Source organism: Enhydra lutris, unplaced genomic scaffold (genome assembly GCF_002288905.1).
Source record: "Enhydra lutris kenyoni isolate GAN:26980312 unplaced genomic scaffold, ASM228890v2 scaffoldscaffold12, whole genome shotgun sequence".
NCBI classification, from domain to species: Eukaryota; Metazoa; Chordata; class Mammalia; order Carnivora; family Mustelidae; genus Enhydra; species Enhydra lutris.
The window spans coordinates 39,395,901-39,415,074 of NW_019154096.1; the positions used below are offsets into that span (position 1 = coordinate 39,395,901).

A 19,174-nucleotide genomic window follows, 5' to 3' on the forward strand; every position below is an offset into this window, starting at 1 on the left:
GTTTTGTCTCATTACCTAGTTTTTTCTCCACCAAAACATAGTGCAACCCCATGGGGGATAGGATCTCTTCCCTGCAGACATCAGCAGAGACTTTGCCCTATCACGCCTTCAGGAGATTTCTATGGAATCAGTTGGCAGTTGAATGAATGGATACTTCCCTTAGACATCTAACATCCTTTAAACAATTTCTTCAGGGACGGGATGCTCCAGAGTGTCAAGTAGAAGATGGTCTGGGCTCAGAGAACAAGAGTGTCAAACCCACCTGCCTCGGTTTCCCCGTGCCGCAGTCTCCTTGCTGGTTTCCACAGCGAAGTTATCCATCGACGCGGCCAGCAGGCCCCCTGCAGCAGCCTCCAGCCCGGGTGCGGGTGCAAACAGTGCATTTTCTGAGCTTGATAATCTCTGAATCCAAGTGAGAGACTTGGACTGGGCCAGGTGTGCAAAACTCATACTGGGCATTTGCACACATTTATCATGGTCTGAAATTTGGGAGAAAGACATGAGCAGCATAAACCCACAGAAGCATGGTTCTGGATCTATCATCCTTGGGGCAACACCACATCACAGACCCCGGGCTCCACTACCACTTTTCTTTCCGCTTAGTCTGTCCGCAGGCTGACTCAGGAGGTTCTTGTGCTTAGTCCCGAGGATGCCAAGCCTTCCTAAGTAGCACTCGCTGATGAAAGCAACCTCAGAAACACAGGGAGGGAAAGGAGAGGCTCTCCCTCCCCCTGTAGCTGACGGGCTCCCAGCCAAGGTTCTGATGGGTGTTAACATTCACGACAATGTCACAACAAAACTTGTAGAAAGAGCCTGGTATAAAATTTACTGCCATCATCCATTCTGAATGCTGCCTTTACGAAACTGTCCTCACAAACATTGTGACAACTGGGTCTTCAAATCACCTGGCCTCCAAGATTAGGCTCTGGCCTGTGGAATATAATCTTTAACCTCTACACAGTTGAGTTTCCCTGGTATTTAAATTTAAGATCCAACATTCTGAAATAGAAATGCATATCAGATGTAGCACGTCTCCCAGCCTTGAACTTCCCTTTCTCCTTCACGCAGAAGGATGTAATAAATGGCTGTAATGAAGCCCCTAACTCAAGACCGTGCATGTAAGTGACTCTCACCGCTATTCATGTCATTTAGGAGAAACTGAGATTTGATTGATAGAGTTCTTAAATTAACTAGGCTTTATAAAGCCCAGTTTGTATTGTGAAAAAGGAAAATGATGACTAAATTCTGGCCATCTGCTCCCTGCTAAAACAGAAGGAAAAAACGCTCAGGCACATGGAACCTCTGAGGCACTGGTTTTGTGTGTTGTGTATGTGTGTGTGAGTGCGCGTGCACACACGCGCATGCTTGTGCAAAGCATGGTGAAGTGCTTCCACAACCAGGGGGTCCGTGAGCATGTATTTCCTCAAGCAGAACTGCCCCCTGCTCTATAATGGTGTCTGGTCCATCGCCAGAGGTGTGCCCCCATAAAAAGGTTGCCTTTCCGAAATGCTTTTCAAGAATTTTCTGTGTCTCTGAGACATTTGATACTATCACTCACACACAGCGGGAAAGAGAGAACAAAGACTACAAGCGATTTGGATATGACCTGCAGCTTTTGCCCGAGTTGTATAGTATCTTACACCAGAGCCTGGGCCCGTTCAGACACAAAGCAACAACAGTAATGTCAACACCTATGACACATGTCTGCTGCACGCTTAGTACGTGCTCAGCACAGTGGTAAGCACAAGTGGTAAGCATAAGCCTCACAATAACCCTGTAGGGGTATATATTGTTATACCCATTTTATAGAGGAGGAACTGGAGGCTAAGAGAACTAACAATTTGCTTAAGCTCCCAGGGCTTGTAAGTGGTAGAGTAGGACCTACACTCAAGTCGGCAGTCCACAGTCCACACTAGAAATGGAAGAGCCCAGAACACAGAGACAAAAACAGTAGCAGCGGAGATTCATCCGAGATGCAGTGTAGCTGGAGCTCAAAATGGAGCACTCGGGGCAAGACATAAGTTAAGGTTCAGGCCATATTGGGGAGAGTCTGATGTGCCTCTCACGAGGGCAATGGGATTGTCCCTACAGACAGCAGAAATCCCCTGCAATTTTTCAGTGTGGAAGAGCATGATCATATCAGTGTTTTTAAAAGGTTGCTTTGAAGCCTGCAAGCAAGACAATTCGAGGGACATGACTGAGTGGCAGGTCAGTCTGAGGGCACTCAGTGAGAGGTGGGAGATGAAAAACGGATGCAGGTTGGGAACCGCCCCCACCCCCGCTCCCCACCCAGTTTCTTACAGAGTGGGTGGGTGGGTGGTCTCACTTGAACAAGACAAAGATCATAGTGGAGAGAGTTGTATGGAAGGATGAGATCACTTGTAGCCTTACTGAGTTTGAGGACCACACGGGGCCATCCGATGGACTCAGCCAGTTCTTAGCTGGATGCAATCACTGAAAATGGGGTCCGCAGAAAGAGTTTCTAATACAAAGACATTTTTTTAAAGGCAAAGAAAAATTATCTAATTTTTCCAAAGAAGACATATAAACGGCCAACAGGCCAATGAAAAGCTGCTCAATATCACTAATCATCAGAGAAATGCAAATCAAAACCACAGTAAAATGCCACACCTGTCCGAAAGTTTACTTGTCAAGAAGACAAGAGACAACGACTGTTGGCGAGGAGGTGGAGAAAAGGGACCCTTTGTGCGCTGTTGGCGAGAATGTAAACTGTGCAACCACTATGGAAAACAGTAGAGAGGTTTCTCAAAAAATTAAAAATAGAACTACTGAATGATCCAGGAATCCTACTTCTGGGTATAGATCTGAAGGAAAGCAAAACACTACATTGAAGAGATCTCTGCACCCCCATATTCAACTGAAGCACTATTTATAATAGCCACGACACAGAAACAACCTAAGTGTCCATCAGCACAGGAGCGGAAGAAGAAGTGCGTGGATGTATATAACATACACATGATATTTTTTGGCCATAAAAAAGAAGGAAATCCTGCCATTTGAGACAACATGGATAGACTCTGAGGGTATTCTTCTAAGTGAAATAAGTCAGGCAAACAAATATTGCATATTCTCACTATAGGCAGAATCTAAAAAGCTGAACTCATAAAAGCAGAGGGGAGAATGGTAGTTGTCACAAGCTGGGGGTGAGGGAAATGGGTTCAGAGTACAAACTCCAAGCTGTAGGATGAAAAGTTCTGGAGATCTGATAGGCAGCGTGGTGAGTATAGTTAACAATATTGTGCTATATCCTTGCAAGTTTTTTTTTTTAAGATTTTATTTATTTACTTGACAGAGATCACAAGTAGGTGGGGGAGGGGGGAGCAGCCTCCCCGCTGAGCAGAGAGCCCAATACGCGGCTCAATCCCAGGACCCTGGGATCATGACCTGAGCCGAAGGCAGAGGCTTTAACCCACTGAGCCACCCAGGCACCCCTCCTTACAAGTTGTTAAGGGAGAACAAGAACTCTTGAATATTATCACCACAAAAAAAAAAAAAAATTGTAATTTTGGAAGGGAATGGAGGTGATAACTGTCTTATTGTGGGAATCATCTTGCAATAGATAGGCATGTCAAACCATCACTTTGAACACCTTAAGCTTATGTATTTATGTCACTAATAATTCAATAAATCTAGAAAAAAAATAGAAGAAAGTAGCATCACATTGACCCAGCCCAAAAAAAGAAAAATTGTCTGAAATAATCCTTTTAATGCAAAGGTTAGATTCCAGAAAACTCTTATATGATGGTAGAGTTTGGAGTTAAGAGAACAGTATATTATGAGCAAAGCAGGCTTAGAAGGACTACTGTCACAAGTGAGCCTTTATAAATATTTCACATTCACTGGTATCAGGCAATAAAAGTAATATTGATGATATTTCACATTGTATCTCAATTTACATTCATTATCTCCCCTTCCCCGCAAACACCCTAAAACTGCCACTGTGCAATTTCAATGAAATATTTATAATTTATTTGGGTTTGCTGCTAATCATATGTCCCCTTTATTTTCTGTGTTTGGTTCTGCATGTAAATGCTCAGGAATTTTGCTTCCTGATTGATCCCATGTCCCAGGCCCCCAGATGCCAGTGTTCACCGTCCCCCTGTGCACTAGCTATCATAGAACCAAACCCCTGCAAGCAGAAGCTGCTGTAACTACTCACACGGAGAAATGAACGCAGGACACGGAGCTAGAAACATCCCACAAACTGTCCCTCTAAAGCCTACCAGACACCAGTGTGCTTATCTGAGGACACTGAGACTCAGAGAAAGGAAGTGAATTGCCCCAAGTCACACAGCTAGGAAGTGCCACTACCCTGAGTCCAATGGGCTCCAGGGGCCACATTCCAAGCTGGGGGTTCTCAAACTTTTATGTGCATCCAAGTCCCCTGGGCTTCTTTTCAAATGCAGACATTTTCAGTGGGTCTGTATGGAGTCTGAGATTTTCCCATCCCTAGAAAGCTCTAGGATGATTGGCTCAAAGAGACCACTGTGTGAATATGAAGGCTGAAACCACTCTACCAGATGGTCCTCTTTTCTAACTAAAGAAGAAATAATGCTTAGAGATCAACAGCAAATGAGATCCATCCAATGCTCTACTCCAAACCTCTCTAGTCCTAAAGTCCCTATTCTGGGAGGCTATGGAAGGCTGTACAGGCCAAGTGAGGTGCCTAGGCACCAGGCCTCAAGGAGCCACAGGTTCAAACCTCAGCCTCAGCACCACCCAGCTGGCCCGTTACTTCCCTTCTCTGAGCTTTGGTCTGCTTCTGTCAGTAACACTAGTGCCGGCCTCCTTAGGCTGTCTGACAATTGCGATTTAAGGAAGCAGTGTATTATGAGCATAAATAAGATAATTCATGAAAGGGCATAGCATACTTCCTGGGAAAGTACTCATAACAATAATAAATAGTTCTTCAGCACTTCCTAAATATTCAATAAGAATTAACTAGCCTTTTGATGTGTGGCCTCATTTCACCTAATAGTCTCTTCCCTAATTAAAGCCATTCTACGTGCACATTGTGCACAAAGGCAATAATATAACCCGTGAAGGTACTCTGGTGCAGTTCATTTCCATATTCTTCCTTCCTTGTGTCGGAGCAGGTTAAAACCAACCGAGATACGATCCTGGTGTTGCGACCGGTGCTTTCCAGGGCAGGAGGCACAGACAGACATTTACCTTTAAGTATGTCAGTTAAAATTAAATAAAGTAAAAAATGTAGTTCCTCAGTTCGATCTGCCACCTTTCGAGTGCTCAATAGGTACACACGGGTAGTGACCTCGTACCCACTGGTAGTGACCCCAGAACGAGCAGTGTGCATATTTCTATCATGGCAGAAAGTTCTATCGGTGGGAGACACGACTTCATATTTCATGTTTCTTCACTTAGCACCAAATCATGTGTATTTTCACATGTCATCATCCTCCAAAAACTGACTTTAATATCTAAATTATAGAGCTGCATGGGATTTATTTCACTAGTCTTCCGTCTTTGGAGACTTAGGTTGCTTCCAAAGGGTCACTGTTACAGATAACGTTCTAGTGAACACCCATGAGCACAAACTTCTGTGTATTTCTCAATGCATCACCTTTGGATGAGAATCCATCTACAAATGAAATTTCAGGGCTAATGGACATGGGCTTTTTAAAGGCTTTTGATATATACTCCCCATTCCACTTCAGAACGATGGTATCCATTTACCTCCTCCCCACCCCATGTCATTTATTTGAGCATTTACCAGTCGAAGAAAAAAAAAATGTATTTCTCCTTAATGGTACTTCTTGAGTCATTAGAGAGATCTAAAACTCTTTAGGTTCTGGGTCAACTGTTTATATTCATACAAATTGTTTTATGAAATAACAGTCTTTCCAAACTGGAGGTTGATATGCATAATATAATGTCTACTCACCAGCTGCAACGGGCAGGGAGCTCATCTGAGCATTAAACCCATGCTGAGCAGAGCAGAGCCTTAGTAAATATTTACAGGTCTTGGCTGAATCAGTGACAAACGTGTGCTTTTTCCCAGTGATGCTGCTCGTGATGGTGAACTTCTTCCGCTGGAGGAAGCAAACACAGGTTTTCACATGTTGATTGTGTTTACTGTCCACTGAAGCATGATGGTCCAGAGTTATCAAATTCTGGAGCCCCCCCGTTTGGGATCAGTATACTAGGCATCCAGAAGTGTATGACAGATGTATGACCGTGGCCCAATATTGTTTCTTAGATTTAAAAAAATTCTTCATTTTATCTTTTTTTCTTCATTTACAAAGCCAATGTTTATTAATTGGGCAATGGCTAACTGCTGAGAAATGTGCAAGGTGGAAAGCATTGGAAATGACCCAGGCATACACTTGACCCTCAGCAAGGAGTGAACATAATCCTCAGTGTGCATTTTGAAAGGCCACGAAATATACCTGTAGTTTTCATTGCACAAACTCCCAGAAGTTGCAGACAAAATTTCAGCTAGCAGGTTATAGAAAAGATAAGATCACTGTATGCACTTTCATATTTCTTGCTGTTATGGGGCAAGGCTCTGGTCTAAGTGCTTTCTGGATATTAATTCATTTCACCCTCAAAGCTACAAAATGAGGGAGGTCATACAATTGTCTTTATCCTACAGAGATGGAAATATACCAAGAGATTCCCAGACTCCAGCAGAATTCAGGTCACACCACCAAGAAATGCTTCCCCACATTTATACATAACTTCAGGGCCCACATACAAGATGATAATACTGTACAGCTCAGTGGGATAAACTGGAGAGGATTATCTATATGAAATTGTCTATATGGAGCTTTGGAAGGAAAAAAAATCTGTGACATTTTCAATACACAATGTTAATAAGAACAATAAAATGCAAAGTAATAGAGATGATAGTAAATACAAATTTATATATAGCTTCTAAATAAAATCTCTAGTCTAGATATTCTAGATATTTCAATAAGAACCTTGAGCTTACTCTTAGAAAGATAATTTTTATAAATACAGGGCTTATGCTTGAAAGGGTTCCTTTCCTGATCCTTGTTAATGCTAATCTCTTTTAATTCATAATAGTCGCCATTTCTCAGAAGCTCCATCTACAGGTCGAATATTAACAAAAGACAAATAATTATTCATTACTTTTCCTCTGAGAAAATTTTTTTACCCATAACCTAATTTTACTTTTTTTAAAGATTTTATTTATTCATTTGAGACAGTGAGAGAGAGAACATGCAAGCTGGGAGAGAGGCTGAGGGAGAAGGAGAAGCAGACTCCCTGCTGAGCCAGGAGGCTGATCCGGGACTCGATCCCAGGACCCAGGGATCATGACCTGAGCCAAAAGCAGACACTTAACCATCTGAGTCACCCAGGTGCCCCTGCCTATAGCCCAATTTTAAATAACTTGAGCATTTTCTAAATATTCTTTCGCTTTATTGACAAATGTAACGCTGAACCTCCTTCTACTAATGTGAGTGGATTTGGAGTCCAATTGAACTATACTATATCTAGCATTTTTTTTAATAATGTATTTTCTCAAACACTCATAGATGTTGCCCTGCTAGCCTTAGTAATTTTTTCTTAATATTCAAATTATAATGATGGCTGAACTCTACCGAGTATTTGATTTTCCAAACTTGAATATTTGCTTGGAACCCAACCCCTTTGTCAGTATGCTTTGATATGCTCTCATATAGTCTTGACAATTTTATATTAAGTGCACCCAGGTACTAAAAAATTTTAGATGAGCATGTCATTTTTAAAAGATCTAATAACTATTCTTTAACAAGTCTGAGAAGAGAGAATCACACACACACACACACACACACACACACACACACACACACACCAATCTTTCTTTCAACTCATAAACTCTTGGCAAGACTCTCCTTTATAGACACTAATGCTTTACGGTACTAAGCACCACAATAAGTGGAATTTCCAGGCATAAAGCAGAAAATAGTCTCGACTGTGGTCGTGCAGATTTCTTCTCCATTTTGATACACCATTTAATGAGAAATGAATATCTACCAGCAAACTTTCACAGAGGTGAGCTGCTCTGTGAACAAGATGATGTCAAACTTGAATCTCAGAGTTTTCAGTACACACACAAAAATCTTATTTATGCCTCTGTTGCTGCAGTACAAATACACGTGGTGCTTCCATAACCTCACTTAGTTTCAAAGCATTGTTTTACCATTTTGAATATTTCATCCCCTTGAGTTATATTGTTATTGCTGTTTGTTCGCCTGCTAGTTGGTGTGTCTGGTCTGATATCTCTTTGCAGAACAATGATGCTCTTCCAGACGGAGGCAGATCTGCTGTGGAGCTAATGAAGTTGAGGGGGGCAGAAGGGGCTCTGGGCAAGTCTTCCCTTGTTCCTGCAATGTGTGCAAAGCGAGCTCGGAAATGTTCAGAGCTAGAGGCCAGTCTGGCAGAAATCTCTTTCAGTTGTCAGAAATGAAAAACCGACTTAATTCTCAAAAACACCCTGATCAAGTGGCACTTCTGTCCTATCAGGGATATACTTTAGAAACATAGATACCGCATTCTCAACACATCACACCATGTTTTTCCTTTCTTTTTTTTTTTTTTAAAGATTTTTATTCATTTATTTGACAGACAGAGATCACAAGCAGCAGAGAGGCAGGCAGAGAGAGAGGAGGAAGCAGGCTCCCTGCCGAGCAGAGAGCCCGATGTGGGGCTCTATCTCAGGACCCTGGGATCACGACCTGGGCCGAAGGCAGAGGCTTTAACCCACTGAGCCACACAGGCGCCCCATGTATTTCCTTTCTTGATGGAGAATCACGCAGAATAGAATATTTGATTCCCTGCACTTGTAGCCCAGAAATCTTTGGCGGCACTAAAAAAAGCAGGTGTGTCTCTGGGCAAAACTGCAGGCTTTGTGCTTCTTCTCAATAAGAAAAATAACTTTCAGTCAGCCATGCTGGAAGAAAGTCTAAATTATACTTTATTGCCTCTGGAGAAAATATTACAAAAGTTCCATAATATGGAAACATCATCAGAACGTACGCCACCAAAGTTTGAAAGAAAAAAGGAATTACAATTTATCAGGGAGTGACTTAATGACAATAATCATTTTTGGCTTGATGGTTTTGCAATAGTTGTTCCCATTTTTTAATTCACAACTTGTGGCGATTTCTTTCCTCATTCTAAAGGAATATTCATTTTCATTTCATAGTTTGCATTCGGAACTTTGTATTCTTTTTCTTAAAGGGAGCCCTGCCAAGCCCATCTCCTCCCCTGCCCTCTGCATGCCCCTTCAGGCTTCCAACACGAGTAGTTTCATCGCTCCATAACGAACCTTTCCTCAATTGGATAATCTTCGGAATGAACCTTGTCTCTGCTACAGACAGGCTACTAACGCACCGACAAATCAGTCTTCCAAAATGGCATTTTTCTCAAACTCTATTGTTATTCCCCTGCAGGCTGGCGAGATGAATGGTCTCCAATTGTCTGAAACGTCTTGGCATCTGCTATTAATTAGGCAAGTTTCAAATCAACTTCCTGAGCTCATTCTTATATTGAGTTCTGCATTTTGTGCTTGCAGAAGCATGAAGAGTGACAGTCATTTTCAGCGCAAGATACCTGATTTGTGGCAAGCAATTGGTGACATCATTTCATGGGATGACTTTACCATTAAAAAAATATTCATGCTGAAGAAATAGTCATCAACCCATAGAAATCCTTAATTAGTAGCAGGGTTGTTTTTGTTTTTGTTTTTAAGCTACTAAGTTTGTCTTGTGAACCTGATGCCTTCCAGTTTTAGTTAAGGAATTGTCCCTGGTCGTGGGAAAATAAATATCTATCAACATTAAACCAACTTAAATATAAAGGATTTACTTAAGGGGATTGTTAAATTTTATATCTTCAAAAATTCTATTTTTCAAAATTACATTTTAGGTTATCTGCATTTTTACAAATGTCCTAAAACAAATTAAATTGAAAAATTTAAACAGTTAACCATGACATAAAGAAAATAGGAAGCAATGCAACAGTATTGAATTAATTCAGTAATTAAAATTCCTCAAATAATCTTTCAATTGAATTAAAGTCAAGTCATTAAAATTATAAAAATCTTATAAATATAAATATTGTTTACTTTTAGAGTTAGTCAAAATTATTTGGGAAAAATTTTCCAATAGTGTATTATAAGCCATTTTAATGAACTCAATTAAATTTTGTTCAGTTATTTACTTTTACATATAAGCTTTTTTTCCAAAGACAAACAATAATTTATCATGAAACACTATCAACGGGGTCCTGGGTGGCTCAGTTGGTAAAGTCTCTGCCTTTGGCTCAGATCATGATCTTGGGGTCCTTGGATGGAATAGCACATTGGGCTCTGCTTCTCCTTCTCCCTCTGCCCTTCCCCCCTTTGTCTTCTCATGCATTCTCTCTCTCTCTCTCTCAAATAAATAAATAAAATCTTTAAAAAACAGAAAAAGAAACACTATTAAGAACATGCTGGAGGGATTCCTGGGTGGCTCAGTGGATTAAGCCTCTCCCTTTGGCTCAGGTCATGATCTCAGGGTCCTGGGTTCGAGCCCCACATCCGGCTCTCTGCTCAGCGGGGAGCCTGCTTCCCCCTCTCTCTCTGCCTGCCTTTCTGCCTACTTGTGATCTCTCTCTGTGTCAAATAAATAAATAAAATCTTTTTAAAAAATCATGCTGAAACAATATGTTAACCTCAACAACCAAGATGAAAAAATTAAGGAAACATTAAGAAAATGAATTAAACCATTACACTCTACTTAAGAAACTCTAATATCAGATAATGATTATAAAAACAACAATGTAGCCAGGAGGAAAACTTTTAAAACCCTAAGAGAAAATTAAATAGAAAAAGCTGATTTTTTCCCCATGGGCCAAAAGACAAAGATCTTCATGACTGATAAGGAAATCATCACTAAAGGAAATGACACACTAGCTGGGGTGACCCATGGGACAAGAAGGAAGATTAGGTACTGGAGTAATCTGCTGTGGGGACAGGTGTAACTCTTTTGGTGGCAAATGTATTATAACTAAATTCAGGAAGTATATAAATTTGCTCATGCAAATGGCATTGAAATACAATTTCAAATGCAATACGTTTAATAGGGTTTTTTGTTTCTAAAAAATGTCTTCTAAATTTTCAATGGGCATCAAAGGTGTGCAGTCCCCAGCATCCTGTAGCACACCTCTAGTTCATGGGAGACAGCCAGGATGCCTTCGGGACACTGTGTGCACACGGAAAATTGAAAACACAAATGTTTCAAAACTGAGCAGATTCCACCCCACCTACAGTAGGCTCTCCTCTCCCATCTCCCAAAACCAACCTTGCTCTCAGCATCGGTGGCTTCCCTGAATTAAGAGAACTCTACCCAGAGGGAAGGTGTAGCCAGCTGATGGCTGGCTATCCATGGGGGTACAGAGGGTCCAGGCAAGAGATGGTGGGGAGGAAGTGGCCTCCTGGGGACTCTCCAATCTCCAGGTAGGCTTCTTCCAAATACATCGCAGTGCCCCAGAGTAACAGATGTGAACTTATCTGGTCAGGGGAAGATCACACGACCCCCCCCCCCCCCGCTCTTTTAAAGGGGCATCAGAATAAAGGGAAATGAAGCAGTTATCCACTGAGGTACACTCACACAAGTCGAAATCTTTCTGATTTCTCTCCACCGAAACCGCAAAGTTGCTATTCTGCTGTCGTTTGTCACTTCGTATACAATGACACCCTTGGTACAGAAACCCAAGGCCATCTCGCCTTCCACCCTGGCCTTCTCTGGGAGAACTCGATGAACCAGCACACCATATTCTGGGAGCTGCTGAGTGACCTGGAGCAAGAAAAAGGCCAATTTAGAAGAGACACTCCCACTAATCTAAAATAATGGGCTTCATAGATGTCCATTGACAGATGAATGGATAAAGAAGGTGTGGTATCTATATACGCAATGAAATATTATGCAGCATCAGAAAAATGATATCTTGCCATTTGCAATGACGTGGATGGAACTAGAGGCTATTATGCTGAGCAAAATAAGTCAATAAGAGAAAGACAATTATCATACGATCTCACTGATATGAGAGATTTGAGAAACAAGGCAGAGGATCATAGGGGAAGGGAGGGAGAAAGGAAACAAGGTGAAACCAGAGAGGGAGACAAACCATAAGACTCTTAATCTCAGGAAACATACAGAGGGTTGCCGGAAGGGAGGGGAATGGGGGGGATACAGTGGCTGGGTGATAGACACTGGGGAAGGTATGTGCAATGGTGAGTGCTGTGAACTGTGTAAGACTGATGAATCACAGACCTGTACCCCTGAAACAAATAATACAGTATATGGGGGCACCTGGGTGGCTCAGTGGGTTAAGCCTCTGCCTTCGGCTCAGGTCATGATCTCAGGGTCCTGGGATCGAGTCCCGCATCGGGCTCTCTGCTCAGCAGGGAGCCTGCTTCCCTCTCTCTCTCTCTCTCTGCCTGCCTCTCCGTCTACTTGTGATCTCTCTCTCTCTCTGTCAAATAAATAAATAAAATCTTAAAAAAAAATAATACAGTATATGTTAACAAAAAATAAATTAAATAAATAAATAAATAATAAAATAATGGGCTTCAAACCAGTTCATAAGAAGCATTTCAACAGACGTTCCAAAAACAAAAAGAGTAGGACTGCTGAATATGTTTAGGAAAACCCTGAGCTAACCCGATCTCCTTGCTACAGGATTTCTCCTCATCTCTCATATGATAGCATTTCCTATTTTTTTAACCCCAGGATTCCTTTTTCATGGAGTACCTAAAACAACACCTGGAAAGCAGATATTCTGAAAATGATAGAACAGAGTAAGAATATTCTGAACGAGTTTTTAGAATTCAGACTGTTCTGGGTCATTTCAAGGTAAGGGATTCCTTTTCCCAGTTGTGTCTATCAAGGTCTATTGAAATATTATCTGCTATAACCCCTTCAGTTTATGAAAAACTGAGGCCCAGGCATAGAAAACAATCTTCCAGATGGTGAGCATCACTACAAAAGCAAGATAAGCCATGAACATCCTGCAGAGCAAAGGAGCGACCACTGGCGTCGCTCCCCATGCCACAGGGCATTGGTCGGGTCCCTACAGCCCAGGGGAGGTCCTCAGTTTACCAGGTCAGGAGACTGAATTTTTTTCAGAGCCCTGAGGGTCCATTAGGTATGGGGACTGCATCAAGCTCATCAAATTCTTAAGAGATTGGAGTATAAGCCTGGTGCAAATGGTTTTCCATCCGAATGATAATCAGGACTCTATCCTAGTGTGTCTACCAGCTGCCCCTTCACCTGCAAGATCCCAGGCCTCATCAGGAGGCTGATGCACCTGGACTCACAGCAGCGACTTCCTGCTCCAGAAACTGGAAACCCTCTCAGAAGGGTTCTGTTGGTGAGATCTGGTTTCCCATCTCCACCCATCAACAGAGAGCACTCTGTCCAGGACCATTTCTCCCATGCCCCGACAAGGGAATAACAATACAGACAAATTATGACTTTCGAGAGCTGTTCTCTCAAGATCCTTGCTGTACTTGTTTTTCCTTCTGTTAATAATCTGTGCAGAGAGGTTACACTGCCTGGCAGAGCCTACGATGCTTCCCACGATGTTGATGAAGTTTCTGGGCCTTGAGCCTGCTTGTTTTAACTCTGGAGACACCATCGTTGTCAGCAGTAGCATCCAAAACACTATTTATGGAGCACTCGGTGCTGAAATATGTAATGGCCAGATTTGGCGTGTGCTTACAGTATTAATTAGGGCCATCCCAAACAGTAAGGTCAATTCTTGTAAATAATTGGATGTGATATTCTGCCCCCCCCCGAATTTAAAGCCTTATAATGTCTTCAGTACTAAAGATGACTTTGCTAGACTTGCTTACATGTTTTAATCATTTAGTATTTAATTATAGTCTTTATTTTTTAAGTCTTTAGAGAAGCGTGTGATCCTGAAGTACTTGGAGTGATGAAATTTTTAAACGGAAAAGCGCCAGAATGCCTGGGGGGCTCAGTCGGTTAAAGTGCCTGACTCTTGATTTCTACTCAGGTCATGATCTCAGGGTCCTGAGATGGAGCCCCACATTGGGCTCTGCCCTGGGCGCGGAGCCTACTTAAGAATCTCTGCCCCTCCCCCACCTCTCTCTTAAAAAAAAATTTAAAAATAAAATGGCAAAGCACCATTGTAAGCATTCCACATGCATCATGCTATTTAATCTTCACAGCCATCCCAACAGAGAGGTGTAGTTATCTCTCTTCAAATGAGAAAGGGGAGGTACACTTAAAAGCTAGAAATGGAATTGTAAGTTTGTCTGTTTCTGAGTCCTCACTCTTAGCAAAATACAGAGTTCCTATAACATCTGGAAACATGGGTGAATATACATAAGATCTTCGGGGGCATTTGCAATCTGTAAAAAAAATAAATAATATTACTCTCTCTCTCTCTGCTCTACTAGGGAATCTTCCAGATCACCTCTCCTGGTCATTCTGTGTTGCAGTTGCTAATTGTCCTCTTACAGGGGCACTTTATCTCTGTTTAGGGGCATCTCACTATTTTCTCCTTCTCCCTACAGTGGCAGCCAGGTTTAGATTGGATGCAGGCTCTCCTGGCTCCCAGCCTATGTAGCATCCTTGCTGTCTTGAAAACTGTTGGAACAAACGGATAGTTTCATCAAGAGAGTCATAACAACTCATATCCTTTGACCCCATAATTTCATTCCTGGGAATCTGTCCTAAGAAAATGTGCTGAATAATCCAGACAAACCCTTCTCCTAGTAAGGTTCGGTGGAGACTAGCAGGTTTGAGTTGGGGAACCAGCTCCCAGAAATAAGTATTCCCTAAAGTACTGCCTTAAAAAGGATCACTGAGTAGCCTTTAGGAAGGATATTTACAAAGCATTTGTAACTATCTGAGGCATGCATATGTTGTATGCTAATTGGGGTAAAACACAGGATATGTTCAGTATGATCTCAACAGCTGGAAAAAAAAAAAGAAAATGTTTTAATAGTATATAAAAACCCTCATTTATGTGGGGAAAAAAAATGGTTCCCTGGTTAAAGAAGTTTGGAAAACATTGAGTTAATCTTGAACAGGTTGTTCTGGGATTAATATGCTAATGTAGTTGTGAATCTTCCAGACAGAGTATGTTATCCAGCATGATCCACACTGGATTTCCGCCAAATCTTCTTCCAGTGTGGGATGATGAACTAACAGAATTAGTCATTGGTGAAGTGGAGGCCAAGAGGCACCATCTGATAATGAAAGAGAGGAGCCACAAGGAACTGTAATTAAATAATCCAGTGGCTGTTTATGGAGTGACTGAGCTCTGAGGATTCAGGGCCCTGACATTCACAGCCTAGTAGGGTGGACAAGAAATGTACAGAGAGGACTGAAATGTAGAATGTCTAAGCAACATATATTAACAATGTTTCAAATGTTCATAACCTGAGACCCTGTAATTCAACTCATGAGAGTCTATCCCCAAGGAATTAAGCACAAATGCAGCTAAAGATTTATGTAGCAGAAGTGCTAATCTCAGTATTGTTTAAAATAGTCCCATATTTAAAACAATGTATGTGCCAAACAACAGAGTATTGAGAAAAAATTTAGGGTATACCATGTGTTGATTTAAAATAAAGATTCAAAATGTTGGTGAGATGGGATTATAAAAATATACAAGTCTGCATATATAATATAAACCCAATTTTAAATGTGTATGTGTATACACATGTGAATGTACAGAACAGAGAGAGAAAAATGAATACAACAAAATATAATTATGTTGTTTCCAGAGGGCAGAATCATGAGCAAATTGTTACTTTTATAATTATGGGAGGAAAGATTTGGCTTAACTAACACTCACCCAAACGAGGAGGGTTCCGATATGCAATGGGCGTCACAAAGCCCCCTGGGGACCCACGCAGCACGGGCGGTACACAACCCTCGCATGCCCAACCCGCCAGCACGGGGACCTAAAACCCAGCATTTCTTGAAACTGATAAGATGGCATGCAAATGAAGTCAAATCTATTCGCTGTTTTCCATCAAAGACTGAAACAAAGTCTCCCTGTATTTCTGCTTAGGAGAGGCTGGCTTCCTTCACAATCAGTGTTCATCATTCAACCAGGAGAGGGAGGGACACAGAGAGCAGGACAAACAAAGCTGGAGCCTGGGGAGGGGTGAACAGGTGGGCATTCTTGATCCTACAGAGGCTTCCCCAGGCCCAAGTCCTCGGCCTGCCCACTTCTGTGGTTCTTCCTCCATCTTCTGTCAGATGCGTGCTGATGGCTTTGAGGTGCCCACTTGTGCCTCATCAAAGGAAGGCTTGACAAGGTTCCTCTTGACAAGGAACGTGCAGGAAGGCTGGATGATAGAAAGCACTGAGCACCTTTCCATCAGGGCTTCTGACATGAAGTGCCAATGGGTCTGCACGTGTGAGGTCTTACAGACAGGCTGCTTCATGACAGACCAAAAAGAAAGGGCCAGATCTTACCTGGGCAGTTCTGCTTTCAAATGTCCATCTCTATTAAAGGCAAACAACATGGACATGTTTCCTATCCATCTTGGGAGACTTTTGTACAAAGAAATGTACAAATCTGGAGCTTCTTTTGAAACTCCTCCTCAGTTCTAAACGCCAGCCAGTTATCCTCCCCTGGGGAAGCCAAGGTTGGGGGGGGGTGTCCCTCTTACAAGTACACCCCACCCAGCTCCATCTGCACAGGCAGAGTAGCTGCTCCCTGACTTATTGTTATTGTTCTCATCACACAGCACCCTGTGCCTGTCTCTGGGTACCTGCCTATCCTCCCCATGAGACTTGGGATTCCCTGTGGGCAAAGATCATGTTCTTTCAGTCTCCGTCCCACACAGTGCCCAGCCCAGTGCTGGTAAGTCATGGAGTGTGCAAAGGCTCTTCATCCTAGGCTCCGTGTATACCCACAGACATGGGAGACTCAAATGCCACTGTCTTTGCTTGAGGTCTGAAGAGAGTGTGGACCAGGACTATGCCCATATGCGTGGACCACACCATCTGTGCAATGCTGAGGACTATTGCCTGGAAGCCTGGAAACATGAAGTCTTCCAATGGCTTTGCTTTTGGCCCATACCCCAATTTTGCACTTGAGTTGTTCCATGTGTCTCTGTGAGAGTCGAGGTCTCCTCACTCATAGAAAAGTGACTGTGAGCTCTATGGTTAAAGAAAGGCCTTGCCCTATCCACATAGCCCACTAACTTCTACCCACTTGGGGGGATCATTCCCAATGCCAGCTGTCCCCAGAAGCCTCTCCTTGCCCTGCAGCATGTTAGAACTTCCCCCCTCCCAACGTCTCAAGTCCCTTGTTCATACCTCCATGTAGGTCTGAGCACATCTGGCCCCCCAGAGAAGGCTACAGAGGGAAGGGCCAGCTCCATGTCTTTGAACACCAGCACCCCCTCCAGAGGTACAGAGGCCTTACCCTTAAGAATTCTAGCTCGGCATCCTCTCCCCAGAGCACAGGACTGAGACGGTGCATCTCTGAGACTTCAGCTTGGACCCGGAGAGCAGTCATCCTCTCAAGCAGACTTGCTGGGATGTAATCTTCAACCCGAAAATAGGTTTTACTCTCTATCTGTTGGAAAGATGCAGAAGAAAAGGGGCATAACCAAGATGCCTTGTATGGGACCCTGAGCACAGCAGAAGTCTGTCTACGATCCCAATCCCAAGAACTTGGCAGAGGAAGCTGACCCTGCCCTTATCTTCCTGAATTAGGTTGTCCTGGTTTCAGGCCACTCCTCCCAGCTTAAACTTTGCCAAGGCACTTCCCCATAGCTGTGGGCAACTCCCCATGAGAAAAGCAGCTGTGAGCTGGGAGTTCTTGCCTTTTCAGGGATGGGGATGGGCAAGTCAGTCTGAGGAGGGGATCTGAAGGAAGAGCATATCATCCACTACAACCCCATCTCCTGGGGTGGCACAGACCTGTCCCCATAAGGCTATGGACTAAGAATCCTCAGCTCAGAGCTAGTCCATGCCGGTTCTGGGCTCAGCTCAGAGACACAAACGGAAAGAAATTGACCAGCAACCTGCTGCCTAAAAAAAGCCTTCGGAATGCTATTAACATGACCCAGATCCAGAACACTGACAGCAGCACAGGCTGATGTAGATGTGGAACCACAGGAACTCTCCTGTGCAGCCTGTGGAATGCAAACCGGGATGGCCACTTTAGAAGACAATTTGTCTTGCAAACATAGTCTTACCATAGGATCTAGCAATTATGCTTCTTGGTGTTTACCCAAAGGAGTTGAAAACGTATGTCCACCCAGAAGCCTTCACATGGATGTTTATAGCAACTGTATTCATAATTGCCAAAACTTGGAAGCAAAAGATATCTTTCAGTAGGTGAGTGGATAAAGACACTGTAGTTTATCCCGACAACAGAATATTATTCAGCACTAAAAGAAAATAAGCTATCAAGCCATGAAAAGACAAAAGACATGGGGGAAGCTTAAGTGCCTATTAAGTGAAAGAAGTTAATCTGAAAAGACCATATACTGTATGACTCCAACCACATGACATTCTAGAAAATGTGAAACTACGGAGAAGGTAAAAAGAACAGTAATTACCAGCGGATGGTTGGGGAAATGGAGAAGGAGGGACACGTATATGGAACAGAGAGGATTTTTAGGGCAGTGAAACTACTGTATGATACTCTACTAATGAATATATGTCATTATAAATTTGTTCAAACCCATAGAATGTGTAACACCAAAAGGGAACATGAATGTCAATGATGGATTCTGGGGGACAGTGATGTGTCGATGTAGGTTTATCAGCTGGAACACAAGTACCATTTTGGTGGCTGGTGCTGATGATGGGGCAGTCCATGCATGTGTGGGGACAAAGGAGTACATGAGATATTTCCCATCTTCCACTCAATTTCACTACAAACCTAAAAGTACTGAGGATCTTAGACCCAGCTAGGACTATGTCTAAGAGAAGAAGTCAATATGGAACTAAGAAAAACCCTAATGCTAGCATTGGTTTCTATGTCATTCATTAAAAAGGAAGATCAGAAACAATGGGGACAAGAATAATGGTATTACTCCTTACACGGTCCTTCCAGGTGCTGCCCAACAATGAGAGGATGGAGAGGTGAGCAAAGGTCCACCCCTGTGAGGTGTACCGCGTAACCACCCAAGGGTCAT

The 19,174-nt window shown here is 42.7% G+C and overlaps 1 protein-coding gene across 1 annotated transcript in view; it reads right to left on the reverse strand.

The window, feature by feature from the left end:
* The window catches only part of LOC111145354 (FERM and PDZ domain containing 2), a 76,989-nt gene that overhangs the window by 36,295 nt on the left and 21,520 nt on the right, over positions 1-19,174 (reverse strand). The window contains exons 12-16 of the mRNA XM_022500209.1: positions 18,053-18,055; positions 17,449-17,601; positions 11,640-11,825; positions 5,924-6,071; positions 263-479 (exon numbers count right to left, since the gene is read on the reverse strand). Coding sequence (XP_022355917.1) covers positions 263-479; positions 5,924-6,071; positions 11,640-11,825; positions 17,449-17,601; positions 18,053-18,055 — 707 coding nt within the window. The remainder of the gene's footprint in view (positions 1-262; positions 480-5,923; positions 6,072-11,639; positions 11,826-17,448; positions 17,602-18,052; positions 18,056-19,174) is intronic.